We start from the raw sequence: 24,281 nt of genomic DNA on the forward strand, positions 1-24,281 counted from the left end.
ATGCAAGGACATGGGAAAAGAGTACCAGAATAAGAGAGGCCGTAGTAGGCTAAGAGAAGCTGGGACAGGCTAAGAGAAGCGGGGATAGGCTAAGAGAAGTGGGAGTAGGCTAAGAGAAGCGGGGATAGGTTAAGAGAAGCGTACATAGGCTAAGAGAAGCGGGGATAGGCTAAGAGAAGCAGCGGTAGGTTACGAAAAGCAGGGATAGGCTAAGAGAAGCGGGGATAGGCTAAGAGAAGCAGCGGTAGGCTAAGAGAAGCGGGGATAGGCTAAGAGAAGTGTACATAGGCTAAGAGAAGCAGCAGTAGGCTAAGAGAAGCAGGGATAGGCTAAGAGAAGCGAGGGTAAGCTAAGAGAAGCGGGGATAGGCTAAGAGAAGTGGGGGTAGGCTAAGCGAAGCAGGTATAGGCTAAGAGAAGCAGGGGTAGGCGAAGAGAAGTGGGGGTAGGCCAAGAGAAGCAGGTGGTAGGCTAAGAGAAGCAGCGGTAGGCTAAGAGAAGCGGGGATAGGCTAAGAGAAGTGTACATAGGCTAAGAGAAGCAGCAGTAGGCTAAGAGAAGCAGGGATAGGCTAAGAGAAGCGAGGGTAAGCTAAGAGAAGCGGGGATAGGCTAAGAGAAGTGGGGGTAGGCTAAGCGAAGCAGGTATAGGCTAAGAGAAGCAGGGGTAGGCGAAGAGAAGTGGGGGTAGGCCAAGAGAAGCAGGTGGTAGGCTAAGAGAAGCGGGGTAGGCAAAGAGAAGTGGGGGTAGGCAAAGAGAAGTGGGGGTAGGCTAAGAGCAGTAGGGGTAGGATAAGAGAAGTGGAGGTAGGCTAAGAGAGGCAGGGGTGGGCTAAGAGAAGTGGGGGTGGGCTAAGAGAAGCAGGGATAGGCTAAGAGAAGCGGGGATAGGCCAAGAGAAGCAGGTGGTAGGCTAAGAGAAGCAGGTGGTAGGCTAAGAGAAGCAGGGATAGGCTAAGAGAAGCAGGGTTAGGCTAAGCGAAGCAGGTATAGGCTAAGAGAAGCAGGAGTAGTCGAAGAGAAGTGGGGGTAGGCTAAGAGAAGCGGGGGAATGCTAAGCGAAGCAGGTATAGGCTAAGAGAAGCAGGGATAGGCTAAGAGAAGAGGGGGTAGGCTAAGCGAAGCAGGTATAGGCTAAAAGAAGCGGGGATAGGCGAAGAGAAGTGGGCGTGGGGTAAGAAGAGTGGGGGTAGGTTAAGAGAAGTGGGGGTAGGTTAAGAGAAGCAGGGGTAGGCTAAGAGAAGTGGGGGTAGGCTAAGAGAAGCAGGGATAGGCTAATAGAAGCGGGGATAGGCTAAGAGAAGCAGGTGGTAGGCTAAGAGAAGCAGGGATAGGCTAAGAGAAGCAGGGATAGGCAAAGAGAAGCAGGCATAGGCTAAGAGAAGCGGGGATAGGCTAAGAGAAGAGGGATAGGCTAAGAGAAGCAGGTGGTAGGCTAAGAGAAGCAGGGATATGCTAAGAGAAGCGGGGATAGGCTAAAAGAAGCGGAGATAGGCTAAGAGATTCAGGCATAGGCTAAGAGAAGCGGGGATAGGCTAAAAGAAGCTGGTGGTAGGCTAAGCGAAGCAGGGATAGGCTAAGAGAAGCAGGGGATAGGCTAAGAGAAGCAGCAGTAGGCTAAGAGAAGCAGGGATAGGCTAAGAGAAGCGGGATAGGCCAAGAGAAGCAGGTGGTAGGCTAAGAGAAGCAGGTGGTAGGCTAAGCGAAGCAGGTATAGGCTAAGAGAAGCAGGAGTAGGCGAAGAGAAGTGGGGGTAGGCTAAGAGAAGTGGGGGAATGCTAAGCGAAGCAGGCATAGGCTAAGAGAAGCGGGGATAGGCTAAGAGAAGCGGGATAGGCTAAGAGAAGCAGGTGGTAGGCTAAGAGAAGCAGGGATAGGCTAAGAGAAGCGGGGATAGGCTAAAAGAAGCAGGTGGTAGGCTAAGCGAAGCAGGGATAGGCTAAGAGAAGCAGGGGATAGGCTAAGAGAAGCAGCAGTAGGCTAAGAGAAGCAGGGATAGGCTAAGAGAGGCGGGGGTAGGCTAAGAGAAGCAGGTGATAGGCTAAGCGAAGCATGGATAGGTTAATAGAAGCAGGGATAGGCTAAGAGAAGCGGGGATAGGCCAAGAGAAGTGGTGCTAGGCCAAGAGAAGTGGGGATAGGCTAAGAGAATCGGGGGTAGGCTAGCAGAAGCAGGGATAGGCTAAGAGAAGGGGGGGTAAGCTAAGAGAAGCGGGGATAGGCGGGGTAGGCTAAGAGAAGAGTGATAGGCTAAGAGAAGCAGGGGATAGGTTAAAAGAAGTGGGGATAGGCTAAAACAAGCAGGGATGGGCTAAGAGAAGTAGGGATAGGCTAAGAGAAGCGGGATAGGCTAAGAGAAGCAGGGGATAGGCTAAGCGAAGCGGGGTAGGCTAAGAGAAGCGGGGGTAGGATAAGAGAAGCAGGGATAGGCTAAGAGAATCGGGGTAGACTAAGAGAAGCGGGGATAGGCTAAGAGAAGCAGGGGATAGGCTAAGAGGAGCGGGGGTAGGCTAAGAGAAGCGGGGATAGGATAAGAGAAGCAGGGATAGGCTAAGAGAAGCGGGGTAGGCTAAGAGAAGCGGGGATAGGCTAAGAGAAGCAGGGGATAGGCTAAGAGGAGCGGGGATAGGCAAAGAGAAGCAGGGGATAGGCTAAGAGAAGCCGTGGTGGCTAAGAGAAGCGGGGATAGGCTAAGAGAAGCAGGGGATAGGCTAAGAGAAGCAGGGGATAGGCTAAGAGATGCGGGGTAGGCTAAGAGAATCAGGCATAGGCTAAGAGAAGCGGGGATAGGCTAAAAGAAGCAGGTGGTAGGCTAAGCGAAGCAGGGATAGGCTAAGAGAAGCAGGGGATAGGCTAAGAGAAGCAGCAGTAGGCTAAGAGAAGCAGGGATAGGCTAGGTATAGGCTAAGAGAAGCGGGGATAGGCGAAGAGAAGTGGGCGTGGGGTAAGAAGAGTGGGGGTAGGTTAAGAGAAGTGGGGGTAAGTTAAGAGAAGCAGGGGTAGGCTAAGAGAAGTGGGGGTAGGCTAAGAGAAGCAGGGATAGGCTAAGAGAAGCGGGGATAGGTCAAGAGAAGCAGGCATAGGCTAAGAGAAGCGGGGATAGGCTAAGAGAAGCAGGTGGTAGGCTAAGAGAAGCAGGGATAGGCTAAGAGAAGCAGGGATAGGCAAAGAGAAGCAGGCATAGGCTAAGAGAAGCGGGGATAGGCTAAGAGAAGCGGGATAGGCTAAGAGAATCAGGTGGTAGGCTAAGAGAAGCAGGGATAGGCTAAGAGAAGCGGGGGTAGGCTAAAAGAAGCGGAGATAGGCTAAGAGAATCAGGCATAGGCTAAGAGAAGCGGGGATAGGCTAAAAGAAGCAGGTGGTAGGCTAAGCGAAGCAGGGATAGGCTAAGAGAAGCAGGGGATAGGCTAAGAGAAGCAGCAGTAGGCTAAGAGAAGCAGGGATAGGCTAAGAGAAGCGGGATAGGCCAAGAGAAGCAGGTGGTAGGCTAAGAGAAGCAGGTGGTAGGCTAAGAGAAGCAGGGATAGGCTAAGAGAAGCGGGGTTAGGCTAAGCGAAGCAGGTATAGGCTAAGAGAAGCAGGAGTAGGCGAAGAGAAGTGGGGGTAGGCTAAGAGAAGTGGGGGAATGCTAAGCGAAGCAGGTATAGGCTAAGAGAAGCAGGGATGGGCTAAGAGAAGAGGGGGTAGGCTAAGCGAAGCAGGTATAGGCTAAGAGAAGCAGGTGGTGGGCTAAGAGAAGCAGGGATAGGCTAAGAGAAGCAGGGATAGGCTAAGAGAAGCGGGGATAGGTTAAGAGAAGCAGGCATAGGCTAAGAGAAGCGGGGATAGGCTAAGAGAAGCAGGGATAGGCAAAGAGAAGCAGGCATAGGCTAAGAGAAGCGGGGATAGGCTAAGAGAAGCGGGATAGGCAAAGAGAAGCAGGCATAGGCTAAGAGAAGCGGGGATAGGCTAAGAGAAGCGGGATAGACTCAGAGAAGCAGGTGGTAGGCTACGAGAAGCAGGGATAGGCTAAGAGAAGCGGGGATAGGCTAAAAGAAGCGGAGATAGGCTAAGAGAATCAGGCATAGGCTAAGAGAAGCGGGGATAGGCTAAAAGAAGCAGGTGATAGGCTAAGCGAAGCATGGATAGGCTAATAGAAGCAGGGATAGGCTGAGAGAAGCGGGGATAGGCCAAGAGAAGCAGTGGTAGGCCAAGAGAAGTGGGAATAGGCTAAGAGAATCGGGGGTAGGCTAGTAGAAGCAGGGATAGGCTAAGAGAAGGTGGGGTAAGCTAAGAGAAGCGGGGATAGGCGGGGTAGGCTAAGAGAAGAGTGATAGGCTAAGAGAAGCAGAGGATAGGCTAAAAGAAGTGGGGATAGGCTAAGACAAGCAGGGATGGGCTAAGAGAAGCAGGGATAGGCTAAGAGAAGCAGGATAGGCTAAGAGAAGCAGGGGATAGGCTAAGCGAAGCGGGGGTAGGCTAAGAGAAGTGGGGGTAGGATAAGAGAAGCAGGGATAGGCTAAGAGAATCGGGGTAGACTAAGAGAAGCGGGGATAGGCTAAGAGAAGCGGGGGATAGGCTAAGAGGAGCAGGGGTAGGCTAAGAGAAGCGGGGGTAGGATAAGAGAAGCAGGGATAGGCTAAGAGAAGCGGGGTAGGCTAAGAGAAGCGGGGATAGGCTAAGAGAAGCAGGGGATAGGCTAAGAGGAGCGAGGATAGGCTAAGCGAAGCAGGGGATAGGCTAAGAGAAGCCGTGGTGGCTAAGAGAAGCGGGGATAGGCTAAGAGAAGCAGGGGATAGGCTAAGAGAAGCAGGGGATAGGCTAAGAGATGCGGGGTAGGCTAAGAGAATCAGGCATAGGCTAAGAGAAGCGGGGATAGGCTAAAAGAAGCAGGTGGTAGGCTAAGCGAAGCAGGGATAGGCTAAGAGACGCAGGGGATAGGCTAAGAGAAGCAGCAGTAGGCTAAGAGAAGCAGGGATAGGCTAAGAGAGGCGGGGGTAGGCTAAGAGAAGCAGGTGATAGGCTAAGCGAAGCATGGATAGGCTAATAGAAGCAGGGATAGGCTAAGAGAAGCGGGGATAGGCCAAGAGAAGCGGTGGTAGGCCAAGAGAAGTGGGTATAGGCTAAGAGAATCGGGGGTAGGCTAGTAGAAGCAGGGATAGGCTAAGAGAAGGTGGGGTAAGCTAAGAGAAGCGGGGATAGGCGGGGTAGGCTAAGAGAAGAGTGATAGGCTAAGAGAAGCAGGGGATAGGCTAAAAGAAGTGGGGATAGGCTAAGACAAGCAGGGATGGGCTAAGAGAAGCAGGGATAGGCTAAGAGAAGCGGGATAGGCTAAGAGAAGCAGGGGATAGGCTAAGTGAAGCGGGGGTAGGATAAGAGAAGCAGGGATAGGCTAAGAGAAGCGGGGTAGGCTAAGAGAAGCGGGGATAGGCTAAGAGAAGCAGGGGATAGGCTAAGAGGAGCGGGGGTAGGCTAAGAGAAGCGGGGGTAGGATAAGAGAAGCAGGGATAGGCTAAGAGAAGCGGGGTAGGCTAAGAGAAGCGGGGATAGGCTAAGAGAAGCAGGGGATAGGCTAAGAGGAGCGGGGATAGGCTAAGAGAAGCAGGGGATAAGCTAAGAGAAGCCGTGGTGGCTAAGAGAAGCGGGAATAGGCTAAGAGAAGCAGGGGATAGGCTAAGAGAAGCAGGGGATAGGCTAAGAGATGCGGGGGTAGGCTAAGAGAAGCGGGGGTAGGCTAGTAATGAACAAACAAATGGAAAGAGACAGGGGAGTTGAAAAGGAGGTTGTACGCATGTGGGAATAGGGGTGGGTGTATTTATGCAAATTAAATTTGGATACATCAGGCCAAATTCACAAAACTTTTGTTTGGTGCAAAGGATGAGAGGCGCTAGTGCATCTCATATTTTGTACCAAAAAAGATGCACACTATTCTGAAAGGGTATTTGAATGTGCAGCTCAGAGAAGCCCGCATTTAAATGCCTCCTGTTTCCCCATTTGCAACTGGTGTTTCTCTACATCTTAAAGCCATTTAATATTCAAAACCCTGATGTGCTTTAAAGTGCCCAGAAAACAAAGATATTCCCCTGCAGACACAAGGGCATTCCCATTGCGTCACACGCTCATTCCTACCCCTGACGTGCATTTTCTGAAAGTGGAACAGCACAAGCATGAACCACCGCGGTTCCATTTGCATTTCTATTCCTATAAAAGGGATAGAAACTTTTTTTCTTTTTTTAAGCATGTCAAAGCGACAGGACCTTTGAGGGCTTGCCACTGTGGTGCTGGGATCAGGCAGTACTTCAGTGTCCGGAGGAGCGCGCTCCCGGCCATCGTGTGTGTGCAAGAGGGCTGGGCCAGCACATCTTCTGCCGTGCTCTCTAACCCCGCCCGAAAAGCAAAGGTCACCTTTGAGCAGAAAGTGACACATGCACACTTCTAAAGCGCAAATTAAAACGAGTGCATCCTTTGCACTTTCATCAGTTGTGTTCGTTTTTATGAGGATCCCTCCCGCGCGGGTCTAAATTAGAGTTACTTCCATAGCAGAAATGACCCCGAACACCTGGTGTGACTGTTCCTCTTAGACACCCCAGGCCCCTCTATGGGTTAGCATCTGATAGTCATTCCTTCTCTTTAGATAGTTTCTTTCTCCTCGATTCGTGAATGTCTTTATGACTATCGCCATGTTACTCATTCATTCATTCTTATAAGCTGTCATTGTTCATCCATATGTTCATTCTTCTCATTGCATCTTTCTTTCTTAGTTATTGTGTTCTCTCCCACATGCATTGTTTTCTACTCGCATGCATTCAGTTTACCATCTTTCATTTATTTGTATTTTCTCGTTAATTCTTTTTTTTATTAATTTAAACACTCATTCTTTTTTCGATTCACTCTCTCGCCCAACTCATTCTTTTTGTGTTTCTCTCTCTGATGCATTCCTTTGTTCATTCACCCTCTTTCACCGATTCACTCTCCCAACCATTCCCAGTCCATTTTCCGTTCAGTCAGTATTTCATTTTTCCACACATTCTTTATTCCGCTTTTGGTCATTCATTTGTTGTCCCTCATTCTCATTCACTTATTCTTTTGAATTCATTCATTCTCTCATGCTCATTCATTATTTGTTTCAATAATTCATTTTTACTTCATTTATGAGTTGGGTGGTGCAGTGAATTTTCAGCAATAATTACATTACCACTATTTTTGTTGGCGGTAGTAGAATTACAATTTTATTGCGAGACTGATTTCTAAGTTGGAAATGAAGTGTAGGATTTACCGCTGATGGTAAAACTGCCAACATTCCCATGGAGTCCTATAGAATCCAGAAATAGGGATTCAAACCCCTTTATCGGCACATGTAATCTGGCAGTAAATCGGCTGGACCAAGTGGCGGTAACAGTAATCATGGAATTAGCATCAAACTCGTAATGAGTCCCATTATTTTTGATTATGTATTACTTCTTTCTCACATTCATCCATCATTATTTCGCTTCCTCGTTCATTCTCAATACGTTCATTTTTGCATTCATACACTAACTCATTCGTGCATCATCTATTCATTCTTATTTTGCTCCCATTTATTTGTATCTCTCTCATTCATTCATATTTATCTCATTCAGTGATGCAGTTGCTCAGTCACCTGCTCTTCGCAGGTGTCATTATAAATCATCATCCCCTACCTGTTTCGTCGCTGTCCAGAATTTTCGACGCAGAAGTTCAAGCTTAATTTGCACTCCCACAGCTGTGGAGAAAGGGGTGAAAACAGCTCAATTAGTCACGTGCATCTGAGGTAAAACAATCACAGAAATCTCCCCCAGCGTCTGGGTGTTAACGAGAAACTGAGACGTGAGTCAGTAACACCTCCGTTCTCGGGCGCCGCAGAGTTTCTGTGTCTGTGTGTGTGTGTGTGCGTGCGTGCGTGGGTGGCATGTGAGGTGATCGGAGCAATATAAAAGTGAAGCGCTTCCTTCTGACCGCCGATGATTAGTCACAAGGGGATGTGGGACCCTTGCGTACAATCTGATGATTGCAGAATTTAATGATAAAGTGCAGCTGCTCCACTTGACCAAATTATGTGATCCTGTCCACACATGTTTTTTCTCTGTGTGCCTCAGTTCCTTTTTATGATGAACGTGAGCGCTTTTACAATTGGGCTAAGCACTGGTATTTAAACGCTATTATAAACAAGCATCGGCAATGGCAACATTTTTGATCTGGATAGGTATTTGCCAGGCATTTCCGTGACTCACCATTAATGGTAGTCTCTTGAAAATGGTGAACATACCTTGGCATATGATAGCAGTGCCTGGCAAGTGCTTATCTAATAACTATACGCAAGCTGAACATTTTGGCTTTGCTAATGCCTGTTTTTAACAGGACTTCAGTGAAGGGCGTGCATACTGCTTATAAAGCAAGTGGCTAAAGGCAGACCTGGTTAAGACTTTTGTATTACCCCAATAGTGCATTTACAGCACCAATGAAACCATTGGCTCTCCTCAGAAGACTATTTTGAAAAAATCCTGGCAGACACTTTAAGTGCAAAGTTTGATTTTAGGGTTTGATAAAGTTATCTCAAAGAGAACCTAGGAGGGTGTGTTTTGGGCATGGAGGGACAGGAATTGGGTGGGAATGGCCATAGGGATGAGAATGGCCATGGGCAGTCAATGGGTGGGTAAATAATTAAACAACACCTACAAGCTGTCCCACCTCATATGTCCTCTCGCCCTACCTGTACTCCAATGCATTCGTTTCGGCTTATAAGTGGTGCTAAATCACCCCCTTACCCCTCTTGGAGGTTAGTATATCTCCTCCCAACCTCCTACATAGCTGTAATTTCTTTCCTGTCCACTGGACTGGGCTTAAAGAGAGGTCTTCAGGATTCATTTCAGGAGTAGCCGGGTGCTGACCACCCCGATCATGGCGCATGCCATAGGGAGAGCATGATTAAAATGATGGGGATAATCCAAAAGATCTAACTATGGCTCTTGTGCGTAGCAATGTGTGCATCCTATAATCCTATTTTATTTGCATTATGGTACTTGTAGTTTTGCTTTTCCATTGTAGAAACTAGCCTGTGTGGGGTCAAATACAGCTCCAAAATGTCAGAGATAGAGAGGCCATGCCAGGCCCCTATTGTTAGAGTGAAGCTGGCTGATGTTGGGACCCATTGGGAAATGCAGGCCAGTCCAAAACATTGTTTTCCAATATAAGGCCTAGTGAATGAACAAAAATGGGCCTAGTTCAACTTTAGTAAAATACAAAGACACACCGACTTGAAGGCAAGTGTGCCTTAGAACTGTATTATTGTAACTGTGTCCAATGGAGGCAAACAAAAAGAAACATGTGGTGCAGTAGATGCTGACTTTGTGTAAACTGGGAAAAGGCACCATTGACAGATTTAAAACTGCAGCAATGCACATGGAAAGATACATTTGAAACACTGCACATTTCGAAGATAAAAAGGAGGATGCCTTACATGTAAGAAATAAAGTCAAGTGACAGACTGCGTTTATCCAGAACAAAGAGACTTAATTTTCATCATATAAAATCACAGCATGTAAAGAGAAAGGCCTATTTCGTTTTTGTAAAAGTGAACACTGGTTTCCTATGTTAACTGTGGCCTATCCGTGTGCATGAGATTCATAATGAATCTACCTCTGTTCTAATATAGTAGAAAAGAAAGATTGTATTTATGAACAGAAGGCCTAGGTGTAATACAAAATGTTACATGTTAAACACATCGTGGCATTGTAAAATGATATTATTTTAGAATTGTGTATGTAGCGTGTTTTCCCCATTGAACTGGAAGGTCGTGGACTCTAAAACTTTGACCTCAAGACCTTTGGCTGAGGACCTCTAGGAAAAGAAGATCTGGTTTTCAGTTTAAATGCTAACAAAATGCAGGGGAGTAGATCGGAATGGTGAAGGTGGCAAATAAGTCAGCCAGCAGAAGTGACCTTAAGGCCAGGTCTCCCCATTAAATGTGCATTAGCTTCGAACAAAAAAACCTTTGAAGCCCAGGATGGAAGGGCATGATCACCGGGCCAGCCAGATGTCCTAATCAGGTCCCAGAAGAGAAATGAAACCTAAGAGATGGTGGAAGCTGGTGTGAAACTCAGGGACACTTGTGGTGCCTTGCCATTACCTAACATTGAATATATTTTCTTGAATAAAAAGTGCTTCATGTTATCCACTGAGCTCATCCCGGGTTCATATTAAATGGGATCTGAAGCCCTTCAGGACCATGTAAAAATGAATTTTGGGTGATGGATACAACTTGAGTTATGAGAAAAATGATAATGCTGGCATTTTCATAAGTCTGAGGAACTGGAAAATGAGTGAGGTGATAGACTGAGAAATTAATGTTGGAAGTGGAAAGCGTCAGATTTGTAACAATTTCATCGTGGCAGCAAATCGCAAAAAAATTGTAGCTCTGGCCAGGAAGGGCGGGCCAAAATAAAATGAGTATTTTCCAACTCGCCATAAAATGTAGAATTCAAAAATATGTATGTTCATGTAGTTATCTGAATGATTAAGATAGTTGCCACGTTGGCAGATTTTCAGAACCCAAAAGTGTTAAGACTACCGGTCATTTTGAAATGATGTATTATTCCTCCTTCCTCAGCTTCCATAACCCATACCTCCCAACTTCTGGTCCTATCAGCAGCCAGTGGGCATTTTGGTGGGAGGTGAAGGGAGAGAGCTAGCCAATCCGTATCGTGGGAATTATGATAATATATAGGTGTCAACAGCACTATAGCTTGGCAATTTCCAATCTAAGAAGGGACTTGCAAGAAAAAAACTGGGGAGAGAAACCAGGAGAGCTGCCTGATCCATTGGGGCACCACTTTGCCAGTGGAACAAAGTGAAAACAAGGCCTACCTAGAAGGAGGGAGAAAAGGAGACCCATGGACTTTGCTTGGAAACCTGGGAGTCCTATCTGAGAGAGGCCTGTGGCTGGAGAGACCTGGCTGGTGGCTGGAGGCTTGAGATGTGAGCTGCCTGTCTGAAAGAGGGACCTAGGATCTGATGTGCCTCCTGAGCTAAGACAGAGATCTCCCATGTAAGTAGATATATCCCAAAGATATCAATTGTGTGGGGAGCTACCTGCCTTAATATCTTTACCTTAGTGAGTGACAGCAGTGGGTGGGGGGGGTCCAAAACTGGGTAGGGCCTGTCCATATTGAACTAAAAAGTTAACTCAATCAACCCTCTATAGAAAAACACCCAATCCAGTTACCTTGAATCACTTTGGAATCTTTCTGTTTAACCCTTACCTTTGCATTGGTGAGTGCTCTCCATTAGCAGGAGTAGGGGTGAAAGCGTGTATACCCTTAGCACCCTAAACTAAAAAGTAAATTATTTAATCAATTCCCATAGGGTCATTTACAATGGGATCCCAACACCTTGTATTCCCTTTGAAAACAAATTGCGCAAAACACATTTTTTTCAGTCCAAACCAGAATCTGAAAGCCCTGCATTTTCATTGTGAGAGTGGTAAAAAATGAAATTCCCCATTTATTCCCTTGCATTCCAAATCATAATCCCAAAACATTGCATTTTACCTAAATAAAAAGTCCAAAACGATTTTCCCATTTGAGTTCCTCTTCCAAGCACTGCCTTTCTAATAAAAAGCCAAAATAATTTTTCTATTGTGTTCCCATTCCCTGTACCTTGCCTTCAAATTAGAGGGGTCACATCTAATTGATGCCTTGAGGGTGGGGGTTGTTGGGAGAAAGGAGTATTGTGCCAAACTAAGCAATCACTGTGTGTTTTGTATGTTTCCTATTGGTTAATTTGCAAGAAATCTGATGTAAATTGTGACGGCAAACTTCAACATTTTACCTGTGTCTTATAACAACTGCAAGTCCTTTAAACCTATGTTAGTCAATTGGTGTAAGGCATTTGAATTTGTGATATTGTGTAGTGCCACTGTGTTGGTGGTTGAAGTTTTGGTGATTGTGTGGTTCTTTGTGAAACCTTACATAAATATATATTCTTACTATATGTCGCCGTTTATTGTATGGTCACAATCAGGTCAGGGAGCTCCTTCCCCTACAATGAATGTGGCGCACAACAAATCACTATGAGTTTTTAGTTGGTTCACTATGGTGAGGGCCCCCAACCCATCTCGCACATAACCTCAACAAACATCCAGTGCCACAATGGACTAGGAACCAGGCATGTGTGTGTTAAAAAGATATGTATTAATGCATTTATTTAAGCAAATTAGAACCAACAGATTACAGCAGCCACCAATGTTGTGGCAACACAAAGACAAAATATACCCTTTTAGTAGAATACCACCACAGAGCTGACACCAGACTATGCAGATAAAATAGCTGCCTTTAGCCCCGCCCCATAACCCCCCCACCCCAATACAAGCAGAGAACAGTTCAAAGCACACCAGGAAAATGAATGCAAACAGACAGGAAAGTGATCCTTTTGTCCCAGCAACCCTCACCCTCAAAACATCAATTTGACAATTTCTTTCAATGGAAAGCGGTGGCAGGGAGTGGGGAACACAAGGGAAAAATCGGATTTAGGAATTGTGGGTCACAGAACCAATAGGGAAGACAGAAAGGCAATGGGATAAATTCGATTTGCTACACCTGATAACACAATAGGGCCTTGGGGTTATGGTCATAACAGAATGGGAAAATCGGTTTTCAGTTACCTAACACAGTTGTAATGGAAAATCATAGAAAGCAATGGTAATTTCATTTTGTTATACCAAAAGGACAGGCAGGGCTTTGGGGAATATTAGTCTGCACACAATGGAAAAATTGGTTGTGGGTTGTGATTACAGATGCAATGAGAAAAGGAAATGCAAATGGAAATTTGTTTTTCAGCCCATAATTGAAACACAGGATCAAATTTGTTTTGCAGATCACAATGGGATTAATTATTTTGGGCAACTCTTTATGAGTATACGGGCTCACAATACACTGGGAAAAGATGGTTGGTTTCGAATGCCAACAATACTGATCCCGTGAAATAAATGGGGGAAATTAATTGATTTACTTTGATAAATATGCTATGGATCTATACGGGCCAACAGGATTTTCCAATGGGGAAATGAATAAGACAATGCTGAAAGAATACAGGGCCTATACAATCTATGGCTTTTGGGGTTTGCTTCTACTTACAGGAGAGGACTAGACATCAGGGAGCATCAGGGCACTGCTGGGACGGCAAAAGGGGGTCAGTCAAGGTCTCTGCTGAGTCCTCCAAGGGGTCCTGAGGCAAGTTAGCCTCGTCATAGGGCAGATGACATCACTAATGTGTCATGATTCTCGCGAAAGGGATTGGATAGCCCCCACTGCCCCCAACCCCCTGTGTGCTGATAGGACAAGGGAATAGAGGAGTGTTTTGGGACACCAGGGGAGGAGAGCACTTCACCATCTCCCTTCCACAGGTGGGCTCGGTAATGTTTTTGTACTCAAAATCACACGACATGTCAAGTGCCCTTCATTTTAACATCTTGACCGATATGAATATATTTTTGGAAACTACGTTTGACAGCAAATCACATAAAACTAGTCAGACGTCTATAGGTGATTCCTGTGCAAAGATACAGTTTTTCTCCATTTGGTCCAGAGCCATATCATTGAAAAACATGGCATTTTACAGGCACCATAGGAATTATGATTGGCATGTTTTATAAAATGTTCATCTCTCTGGAATTCACAAGGAGGGCCACATCACATTTTCATTAATAACTTCTGTTGTGTTTATCTCACAAACATCATTTTGGGATGATGAGTTTCCTGTCATCTTTCCAAAAATCCCACAATGACTATTGTGCGATGTATATTGTCAATTTCATGCAATAAAATGCATTTTTCCCATTGTAGTCAATGTGCAATCTCACTCCTCATCTGACTAGGCCCCCACCCTCCTGGAGCCCATGACGTCAGCAGAGGGTCTGTGTTTAGATTAGCCTACCCATTCCAAGGGATAATGACTAAGTGAATGCAGTTCTTTATTGAGACTTGTAACCTGGGGTCACAAAGGCCGGAGAACAGACCCACTCTTTTCTGGTCCACCCCATGTCTCCCATCTCAAAAGTATTTAAGGTTGTATTTTGTAGGGAAGGCACTGAGGTTTGAAGTTGCAGGCTTAAATCTCCAGGACAACATTGACCCTGGAATGCAGATTGACATCTTGAAGAAATGGCAAGCAGCACAAGGCCTTTCACACTCAGCCGCAAATTGGCTTTTAACTCACATTTCACTTTTATATAAACTCTTAGAAGGCACACAGTTTCAGCATATATAAGTGTCACTGCAAAGTCACCACTTGCATGCAGCTGTTAAATAAGAGCATCATCATCACACTTGTAGTGGCTTTGGTGAACATTTTGCTTTTGCAGATTGTTACTTTGGAGGAAAAACAAAATGACATTTTATTTATTTAAGATGAAATGCTTTGTTCCACTATGGTGGCTTGAAACACAATTCTGGCATTTCACTTAAGATGCTGGACACTGCTGTTTCTGAGAATGTCATTACAGCTCTCCAAGAATTTGTCATACATTGCCACGTGGCTTTCCTTCATGTGAAGTTTTGCGCACATTTTAGCATCTTTCAGCATTTGGAAGCTTTAGGCTCAATTTCTCTTCTTATTACTTTGGCTCCATAGGTCTTACGTTGGATATCATCTCGGTACAGTCCTGGGAATTTGGTGAGACCTCATACTTGACTCTGGCCTCTTTATTTCTTGCATCTAGGGGCCATTACACACCACATGTACACCGACCTGGTTCCTAGCTTATTGGTGGTACAGGAGAAATGACCTTACTGTAATGTTCATGTATGGATTCTTTTCCTGCAGATTCCTCGTCTGATAAATATTCCCTCAGCTTCGCTGCTTTCGAATTTTTTCAATAGGGGAGTAGTGGACCTTGACCCAGCCGTCGACCATTGATCCGTCTTGCTCGACATTTGGTCATCGGCTCCGGCCGTGACGTCAGGTGTCATAGCCCTACGCCCCAACCTCAGTTCCCCCTTTTTTTTCAGAGCACCACACACTGCATAGGAAAACAGAGAGTACAAACGGGCTAAGGAGCCCTTTAATAAAACAAAGTAATTATAGGCCTCCGAATGAGGAGCAATTGAATAAGAACACTAAGAGTAGTGTCAGATAAATGTTTGTTTTAAGACTGTGGCAGGAAGACAGAAAAAACGGTGACAGAGCACCATCACCAAGTCAATATTTTTTTAAATAGAAAGATGCACACCACTTTCTGAGCGTGGACGGATGGGAGGGGAGATGAGGAATCTGCGGGAGAAGATTCCATAGAAAGAACATTACAGTAAGGTAATTTCTCCTTCAAAGGATTGCTATTCTCCAGCAGATCCCTCATTTGATAGACTTCAAAGCAGTAATGAAGGAGGCGGGCAGAAAGTCATACTAAGAAATGTTGCTGCCCTGCCAAAATGCTCATCAGAAGTGCGAGGCACATCCAGGCTATAGTGCTTTGCAAAGGTGTGCAAATATGACCATGCCGCAGCGCGACAAATCTCCCAGACAGGGACCCCCTTTGCAATGCGGTGGAATGCGCAGACCCCCTTGTGGAATGGGCCCTGATGCCTGCTGGAAATTTCTTCCCAGCGGCCTGGTAAAATTCATCTACGCAGAGAATTATCCAATGGGATAAAGGTCTGCTTCTTTATGGGTAGGCCCTAACGGGCCACAAAGAGCTGGTCAGCGCTCCTGAAATCAGCTGTCCTGCCGATATAGTAACTCAACAGCCTCTTAGGGTCTAGACGATGTAACCATTCCTCCTGCTTAGAAGGGTGAGGAGGAGGATAGAAGACAGGAAGGTCGATGGACTGTGACAAGTGAAATTGTGATACGACATTGGGGAGGACGTCAGGCCTTACCCTGAGTAAAACGTTCTCCCGGAAAAAGCGCAGGAAGGGTGGCTTACAGCATAAGGCCTGCAGTTCACTCACCCGCATAGCGAATGTAATAGCCACCAAGAAGGCTGTTTTCAATGAGAGAAGCCGTAAAGGACAAGAGTGCACAGGCTCAAAGGGAGCCGCCATCAGAAATGTAAGAACCAGATTAAGATCCCAATCTGGCAACAAAGGGAGTTGGCAGAAGCTTATTTACAAGGCCTTTCAGGAATTGTGCCATTACAGGGATCGTGAAAAATGAACCTTGATCCAGGGATCTCTTGAATACTGACAAGGCTGGCAAATATCCTTGACTGTGGTGACCTGAAGGCCTGCAGAGGCCAGTGACAGAAGGAACTCCATCACTGTAGTGGTGGGGCAAGAGATGGGGTCAATCTTGCGTTCCCTGCACCAAACCTCAAATCTTCCCCATCTGCACGTGTACTAAGATCTTGTAGATGGTCTGCGTGCAACCAGCAACATCTCAAGTACTTCGTCAGAGAGGTCCCAGTCATCATATCTCATCCTCTCAAGAGCCACGCATGCAGGTTGAGGGATTCTGAGGTCGAATGGAGTATCCGGCCTTCTGACTGGGTTAGGAGATCCGGGCACTGCGGCAACTGGTGAGGTAGACAGATGGACAAATCCAAGAAGTCGGAGTACCATGTTCTCCTCGCCCAGTCCGGGGGGCGATCAAGATCACGGTCGCTCGAAACCTCTTCAACCTCTGGAGAACCCATGAAATGGCGGGAATTGGAGGGACCCATTGCACCGTTCGCTGGGAATTCCCTTGAGCAGAACAGTTATTATTTCCTGTTGAACTCTGTTGCGAACAGATCCACTGCTGGGGTACCCCAGAGAGTGAAGACCTGCTGTAGGACTTCCTGGCACACTTCCCACTCATGTGAGATGGTGCTGTACCTGCTCAGAGCATCCGCCAAGTTGTTATCTGTGCCAGACAGATGAACTGCCGAGACTGAGATCCTGCTCTCCAGCAACCAGAACCAAAGCATCATCGCCTCCGTACAGAGGCAGCAGGAATGCACACCACCTTGCTTGTTGATGTAGTGCATCGCCACTGTGTTGTCCATCAGAACGAGGACATGCTTTTCCTGCAGAAACAGGGCGAATGCTTTCAGGGCTAGTCTGATAGCACGTAACTCCAGCCTGTTGATGTGCCATCTGTGGCGTCTGTCATTAACCAGAGACCACTCACCTGCAAATCCTCGCAGTGAGCACCCCAACCCTTCAAGGACGCATTTGTGACCACTCAGGTTTGAGGTCAAGGAGGTCAGAAGTGTTCCCCTGCCAAAAGACTGTTGCGGTCCACCCACCAGGACAGGTCATAGACCACTGATGCGCACACAGATCCGAGAGAGTGCCGCGGTACTGAGACCACTGATCCCTCAGTAACCATTGCAGGGATCTCATGCGCAACCTGTCCTCTGGCACTGGAAAAATGCAGGAATCCATGAGGCCTAGAAGGTGGAGGAAGGAAGCCACGGGTAGAGTGGCATTGTTCTGGAATAAATCCAATATCTCTGTCAAGCTGACTACTCTCTCCTCGGCGGGGAAAGCCTTCCCCACTCAGGTATCTAGGACTGTAGCGATGAACTGAAGCCATTGGACTGGTGTCATCTGGGACATCTTTAAGTTTAGTGAGAAGCGCAGCCTGTGCAGCAGCAAGCAGGTGCCCTGCAGATGACTACAGGCTTCCCTCGGATCAGCCAGTGAGAAATCTACGGGAGAAAAGCAACTGATTGAAGAGGGTATTTTCTGGGGGTGGTGCGAGACAGGTTGGAGGGCTCACTAAAGTTTAATCTGTATAAGCGCTTTGGGTGTGTGTCACCTTACTTGGGGGGGAAAGGAACTCCCTGAGTTGAAAGTGACTGCCTAATAAACCACAACAAAATTGGGAGCTTGAGTCGGGAGTTGGTTGAGAGTCTTCACTTGTGACTGTGCAGTAGTAGCAGACTATTCATTTGGGTGTAATCGCATTGCAGTGGATAGAAAGTTATGTTTGCATTGTTAAGGTGCCATTTAGACCTGAACCCTGGGTTCTAGGGCGGTGTGTTAAAAAAACAGTATTGATTTTAAGTTGTCATTGTGAGTGGAAACCAAGCAGGAACAGGGTTGAGATTTCTGCACTTGCATAGAGAAGGTGGTAGAACACACTTCAAAATGAGCACCACATACATTAATTTGGCCAGGAAACATCTCCTCTCCAAATTATTTATGAAAGGAGAATGGTTAGAACAAGCACATGAAATGTGGCAAGCCAAAATGATGCAGTAGGTTACCTCTGCATATGTTGATATGTAGCAGGATGGGGGGGCTGTTACATCAAGCCCTGACAGATTTCTACATGACATAAACCAGCAAGGATGAGCAAATTAATATGGCTCAGCTCACAGCATAGATGTATCTCCATAGACTGATCATGGAAGAAAGATGCCAGAATAGTGTGGCCTCTGTGCAAAACCAGGCTGAGCATTTGAAACAATTAGAAGCAAAAGCGCAACAGAGCCAAAATTTGGAGTTAAAATTAGGAAATATTATTGAACAGCTAATAGATTAGTTGAAAACACAGCAGGAAGAAAATGTAGAATGAGAGACTCAATTTTCTGCACTGCAAGGGGAGTACAAAGAATGTGTTGAAAATCTGAGCACAAGTCAACACAAATTAAATGAGTAGGTTGTTCACAATAGAGCATGCTTAGAGGACATTTTCACATTTTAATCACAGGTAAAACAATTGAATGCTGAAAACAGCCAGTTAATTATTAAGGGGGTTGATTCTCAGGGTGAGTTTGATCAGATGCACCAAGATCTGAACATCTTGAAACAGCATACAGAGCAGTTCAGGGAAGAAAATAACAAATTAAGTCAAGAGAATAGTGCCCTGTTTCAGGAAGTGCGTCATTTAAGGATGGACATGCAGAAAAGTGAGTCATGTTCTCAGGAACTGACTGAAAGTAGGCTAGAAAATGCACAATTAACGGAACATGTGAGGCAAGCAGATATTGACCTAGAGCAGGCAACACAGACCACAATTGCACAAGGGGAAAAGATTAGTGTCCTGAAAAAGAAACACTCTGAATATGCACAGATGATGCAAGCCTTTTCAGAAGGAAAATTAGTTTAATTGTGAAGAGAACAAGGGACTAAGATACTGATTAATGGCACAAAGTAAAGTGTTAGAAGTCACTCATGCACTGGTGTCAGAATTGAAAACTCGGTCCTCTGTATACCAAGAGATACAGACTGAGACAAACAAATGTGAGAGGTTGGAAAGTGAAATAGCCAAATACAAACAAGCACCCTGACCAGTCAGGGTATGGAAAAGCATCCTCTCATTAGAGAGTGATTACCTCATTAACAGGGACCTCAAGCCAACTCACCACCGCAGATGTACAGAGTGCAGCTAACTTCATGCATACCACTTCTCAAGAACAAGGAAACATGAGGGAGCTGGACTCAACCAGGGCTAGTTCAACTGATTCAGAAGGCCAGTCCTTATGCAACATCGATGAGGGTTCAGGGTTACCAAGTAGAAGGGAAGGTGGCCAGACCAGTGGTCTCTTGGAATTTAAAAATATCCTGGCAAGTACTTCTGACCATGAGGGTTCCTATGATGAAAAGATCAGGGAGATGGACTGGCAGAAAATGTAGTTAAAAAGGGACAGTCTGATCTGCTTTGCAGAAAGAGAAGGACCAGAGTTTAGGCTTCAAAAGAGTATTTTAAAATCCTCCATACAATCAGGGAAGTGGGGGGAATTCCCCACCATCCCTGGAAGGAGGGATGAGGAGGATGCGTACTCTCCGGTGCGAAAAGGGGAGTACAAGGGAAATGACCCATAGAGCCCACAGCACCACAGGAGAGAAGAGTTCAGACCCCGTAATTCTGGGAGGTATTCCCGGTCTCATAGAGGTAGGGAGCGCTTACAGGACAGGTAATGGACCACCAACAGTAGCAGCTCTGCATCAGAGGAGGAGTGGACTTGGGTGCAGTGAAAAAAGAAGTCTGCCAAACAGAAGAAAGGTCTGGTGAAAGACCCAATTCGGCAGATAATGGCCATACAAATCTTCATGACTCCCTACCATAAGAATGCACAATACTCGGTATGGGAGCATCTAGAGCTTTATGACCAAATGATGACATCATTTGGTATTAAAAATTATGGGTATTGCATGGAATTTGCTAAGTGGACATTCTCCCCTGAATACTCCAGCTTTTTTGCAGGGTTGGAGGACCGGGTGCACCAGAAATGGTCCATGTATAAGGCAGCCATTCTGAAACACTTCTCAATCCACAGGAACCTGGAGGAGGCCCGCAAAGCGGCATATAACCTGCAGTGTGGGGAAGACCAAGCACCTAGAGAGTTTGTGCAGGAGCTGAAAAGAGCATTTGCACAGACTTATAGGCAGATGAACATCAATAGCAGGGAGTTCATGAACACATATTTTCAGGCACTCCCAAAATACATAATGACTCAATTAGTAAGGGATTTCCAAGAGTGTGGGACCCTGGATTGGGTGATAGAACAGGCCACCAGGATCAATGAGGTCCAGAAAAAAGGAAACCTTCAAACACACCTCCCGCCGCAAAGGTAGCCGAGGTGAATAATACTCCCTCATTAGACTTGGAGACGGGGGGGGGGCTAAAAACACTCCTGCCAATAAGCAGAACGAGAGGCAGAGAAGACCCTCAGATCCAACCCTATCGGGTGGTAGCCAGGCAGCGTACAAGACAAATTACCCTTCAGACCCTGCCACCTATGTAAGTCTAAAATACAAAGGTACAAGACCTATATCCAGATTTATATGGACACCCCTGGCACAAGGGGGGGATCTAATCAAGTAAGTACCACCCCAGGAAACCTCCCTCAAAACTTCTCTCCAAATTTGCCTCAGGAGGGAAGTCATATTCAACCCCTTAACCTATGCTTTTTTGCCAGATACCCTTCAAACCCTAATTTTCTGAACAATCCTCCTCCCTCTCCCCGCTTTCAGTACAATAGATTTTCGAACACGGGTGAAGGAAGACCTAGGATGGACGTTTATCAGGGTAACTTCCAATATCTGAGCTATTCTGGGAGAAGGGACAGCTACCCTTTCCAGGAGCAGCAAAGGTATGAATCTAGCCCTCCCTACCAACCGGAAAAAAGTTCACAACAGGAGCAACAAGTCCAACAATTGACCCATGACCTGGGTCGCATGTTGAGGGCTCAGCAGAACTCTCAACTGGAAACTGCTGCCCTAAATAATTTAACACCCGGGTCTGATGCCCTGGGTGGGCAATGATGGGAAGAAAACTCAGACAACAAACAGGTTCCAGAGGAGGGGGCCCAAGTGGAAGAGAGATGTGAAGCCCTAGAGGAAGCTTCCTTTCCTACCAGAACAAAACCCCTGGAAACCTCTGAACATGAATATGAATCTTCTATCCTGAATCTTCTATCCCCGAAAAACTGGAACCTAAAGAACAGAGGCTAAGTAGGAGAAATTGAAAGCCAAAGACAACCCACTTTGTGGAGGAAGTCTGCATCATCCCTTTCGAAGGAGAAGAATCCCTGGAGGATTCACAGAAGAAAATCTTCTCTTTCAGAGAAGGTGGGATCCTTCCCAAGGAAGAATGTGTGCCAAAAGATCCTGATTTTGACAGGGTACGTATGGAAACCGACCCAGAGCAAGTAGCTCTTAAACCCAAACAATGTCACACGGAGGACCCAGAAAACGCAGAGGTATCTTCTGTCCAAACAGGTTCAGGGAACTTACATCCACGAAAAAGGGGGCAGCACATGCATCGGAGGAAAAAGGGGACTTCTCAATCCCACCTGTTTCTGGGTGCACAATCTTTTTTTCAGATTCCCGGACTCCGACACAGAAACTTGGCCAAGAACCTGGCCAAGATCACACAGTGTCGGAGTTCAATATAAAAATGTTAACCGCCAAGCTGGAACAGAATGCACATATTCTTTTCTCCCTAGAGGAGGGAGAAGGAAGATTTTATGCTTCCATCAAGGTACAGAGTCGATGTGCATTATCAGCGCTGGTGGATACTGGATCACAAGCAACCCTACTGTCCAAAAGGGCCTTCGACCAATTACATTCAGGAAAGGGGGAGAGTCATAAAATTCACCTCAAACCTCTTCCCGGACAACTCCAAAACTTTGATGGCAATGATATTTCCGTCGAAGGGAATGTGGATCTGGAGATAAAAATCAAAGGTAGTCATGTCTCCAGAGGGCACATCTTGTCTCTTGGGGAATGTCACCCCTGATTGACTGTGTGAACAAGGTCCTCTGCAGCCAATTAAATTGAAACAAAGCACAAATTATGTAAGTTTGAATGGCACATGCCACATGATTGAACAACGGTCCGACTAAATAGAATTCCATTTTAGGAACAATCAAGTCCCAGACATCTCTGAAGGAGAACAAACTGGTGTCGGGAACCCTTCTCCATTCTTGAAAATCAACTTTCCTCACAGTTTTAAGTGGCATTCCACAATGGAAGGGAATACTCTGAAATGTTATACTAATTCACAATCAGAAGTCCCATGGCAAAGGATGATGAAAAATCAGCTCAAAGTTTGACCGACATCCAGATAAAGGGTGAACAGCTGTTTTTCCCCATTAAGATAAATGAGGGGGAGGAGCTTGTTCTCGCAAGAGTATGCCTGAATAACGGAAGACGCTTCATCAGCGAAGCATTAATCAGGAAACTCACAAAAGATCAGACCTTTCCCACATTTAAATTGATCTATAAGTGCAAAATGGGCCTGGAAACTCCAAATTCCAAACATTTCTTGATTAGCAGGTGGATGCTAAAAATGTCCTTTGGCCACAAAAGCATAGAACATAAATGTTGGGTTGTGAGAGATGTCCCCTCCACCTTTTACTTAGGTAGTGACATTCTCAATCGATTCGCAAATTAATTTGGACCTAATTAGTAATTAGGCCTGGTCCCAACTGGGGGTAACCTCATGGGCTTTGACAACATTGCGAAAAGATTCCGGGCAGCTCAATTGCTGCCATATGCGGTTGAAGTTCAAGTGAGAGAAGAGGTTACCATCCCAGGACAGGTGTGACAATTTACAATTCCCCTAAAAAACCAGGACACCTATGTAAATTTGAATTATCATCTCCAACAACAAGGTTTGTATTTACATCCGACACCCCTAGTTGACCTAGAACATGACACCATTTGAATATTGTTGTATAACAGCGACCCTCGAAGTATCACTTTGGGCGCTGACAACTTTGTTGGAATGGTGGTTGATGCCCAATATTATTCTATTGATTTAGGTAATGAGATCCTTGGGCCAATTCCAAATGACTGCTACAATTTTAACAACGGTATCCCTCCGGAAAAGATTTTTAACAGGCAAGGGGGGAATGTGTTGGTGTACTCTTCCTGGCCTTATGGTGTGGAAGAGGTGACATGTGACATCAGGAAGGATGAGGTGGTATTCTGAGTCAACAGTGACTACCGCCCATACTTGGAACCTCCCGTACAGGCCAACACCATCACAAGAGATCTCTCCACCCAACTGGAGGATACCACTGAAATTGGCAAGCCCAAGGTCTTTCCAGGCTTTAAGAAGATGGTCGAAGAATGAATCAATCTTCAGGTACATCAATGGGTTCTGTAATGGCACTCGCCTTTGCAAACCTATTTATGTATTCCTTTGAGGCTCAACACACCCTTGAACATAAAGAATGGGCTAACAACCTGATAATATGGAGGAGATACATTGATGATATTTTTGGCATCTGGAAGGGGCCACCAGTCCAACTTGAAGCCTTTGTGACATACTTAAATTCCTGTCATCCGAGAATTCAATTTACCCTAGAGACAGGCTCTCCTATGTATTTTCTGGATATTGAGATCACTCTGAAAAACAATTCCCTTATTACATCAGTGTATTGGAAACACACTGATGTTAATAAAACACTACACTTTGCCAGTTACCATGCACAACATTTTAAGGATAATTTGCCACTCAGTCAATACATAAGAGTCAAACGGATAGTTTCTGATAATGAAACACAAGAATTAGCAGCTAATATGATCACCAAAAGATTCATGGAGAGAGGGTATCCTGAACTGTAATTGGAGAAGGCCAAATGGAGAAGCAATACTTTGAGTCGGAATACACTCTTACAATCCAAAATGGCCAAAAGTGAACCACAGCTAATCCATACGATGAGGTATTCTAGACAAAGTGCACACATAAATAGAATCCTTAAGAAAAACTGGAAAATCACCAGATTGGATCAGCAACTTACTAAACTGTTTCCTAAGGCAATTATGATTGCCTATAAAAGAGATAGAAACTTAAGGGATAACTTGATCAAAACAGAAAAAAACGAGATAAGAGGACAAAGTAATCTAAGTAAA

At 45.7% G+C, this 24,281-nt stretch overlaps 1 protein-coding gene across 6 annotated transcripts in view; it reads right to left on the reverse strand.

Moving 5' to 3' along the window:
- CACNA2D4 (calcium voltage-gated channel auxiliary subunit alpha2delta 4) overlaps positions 1-24,281 on the reverse strand; it is a 1,390,363-nt gene that overhangs the window by 229,346 nt on the left and 1,136,736 nt on the right. For all 6 annotated transcript variants that reach the window (XM_069628636.1, XM_069628639.1, XM_069628635.1 and 3 more), the window contains one exon: positions 7,656-7,717. In XM_069628636.1, the coding sequence (XP_069484737.1) occupies positions 7,656-7,717 (62 nt within the window). The remainder of the gene's footprint in view (positions 1-7,655; positions 7,718-24,281) is intronic.

The sequence above is a fragment of the Ambystoma mexicanum genome, chromosome 12, assembly GCF_040938575.1.
Source record: "Ambystoma mexicanum isolate Mex_15411 chromosome 12, UKY_AmexF1_1, whole genome shotgun sequence".
NCBI lineage: Eukaryota > Metazoa > Chordata > Amphibia > Caudata > Ambystomatidae > Ambystoma > Ambystoma mexicanum.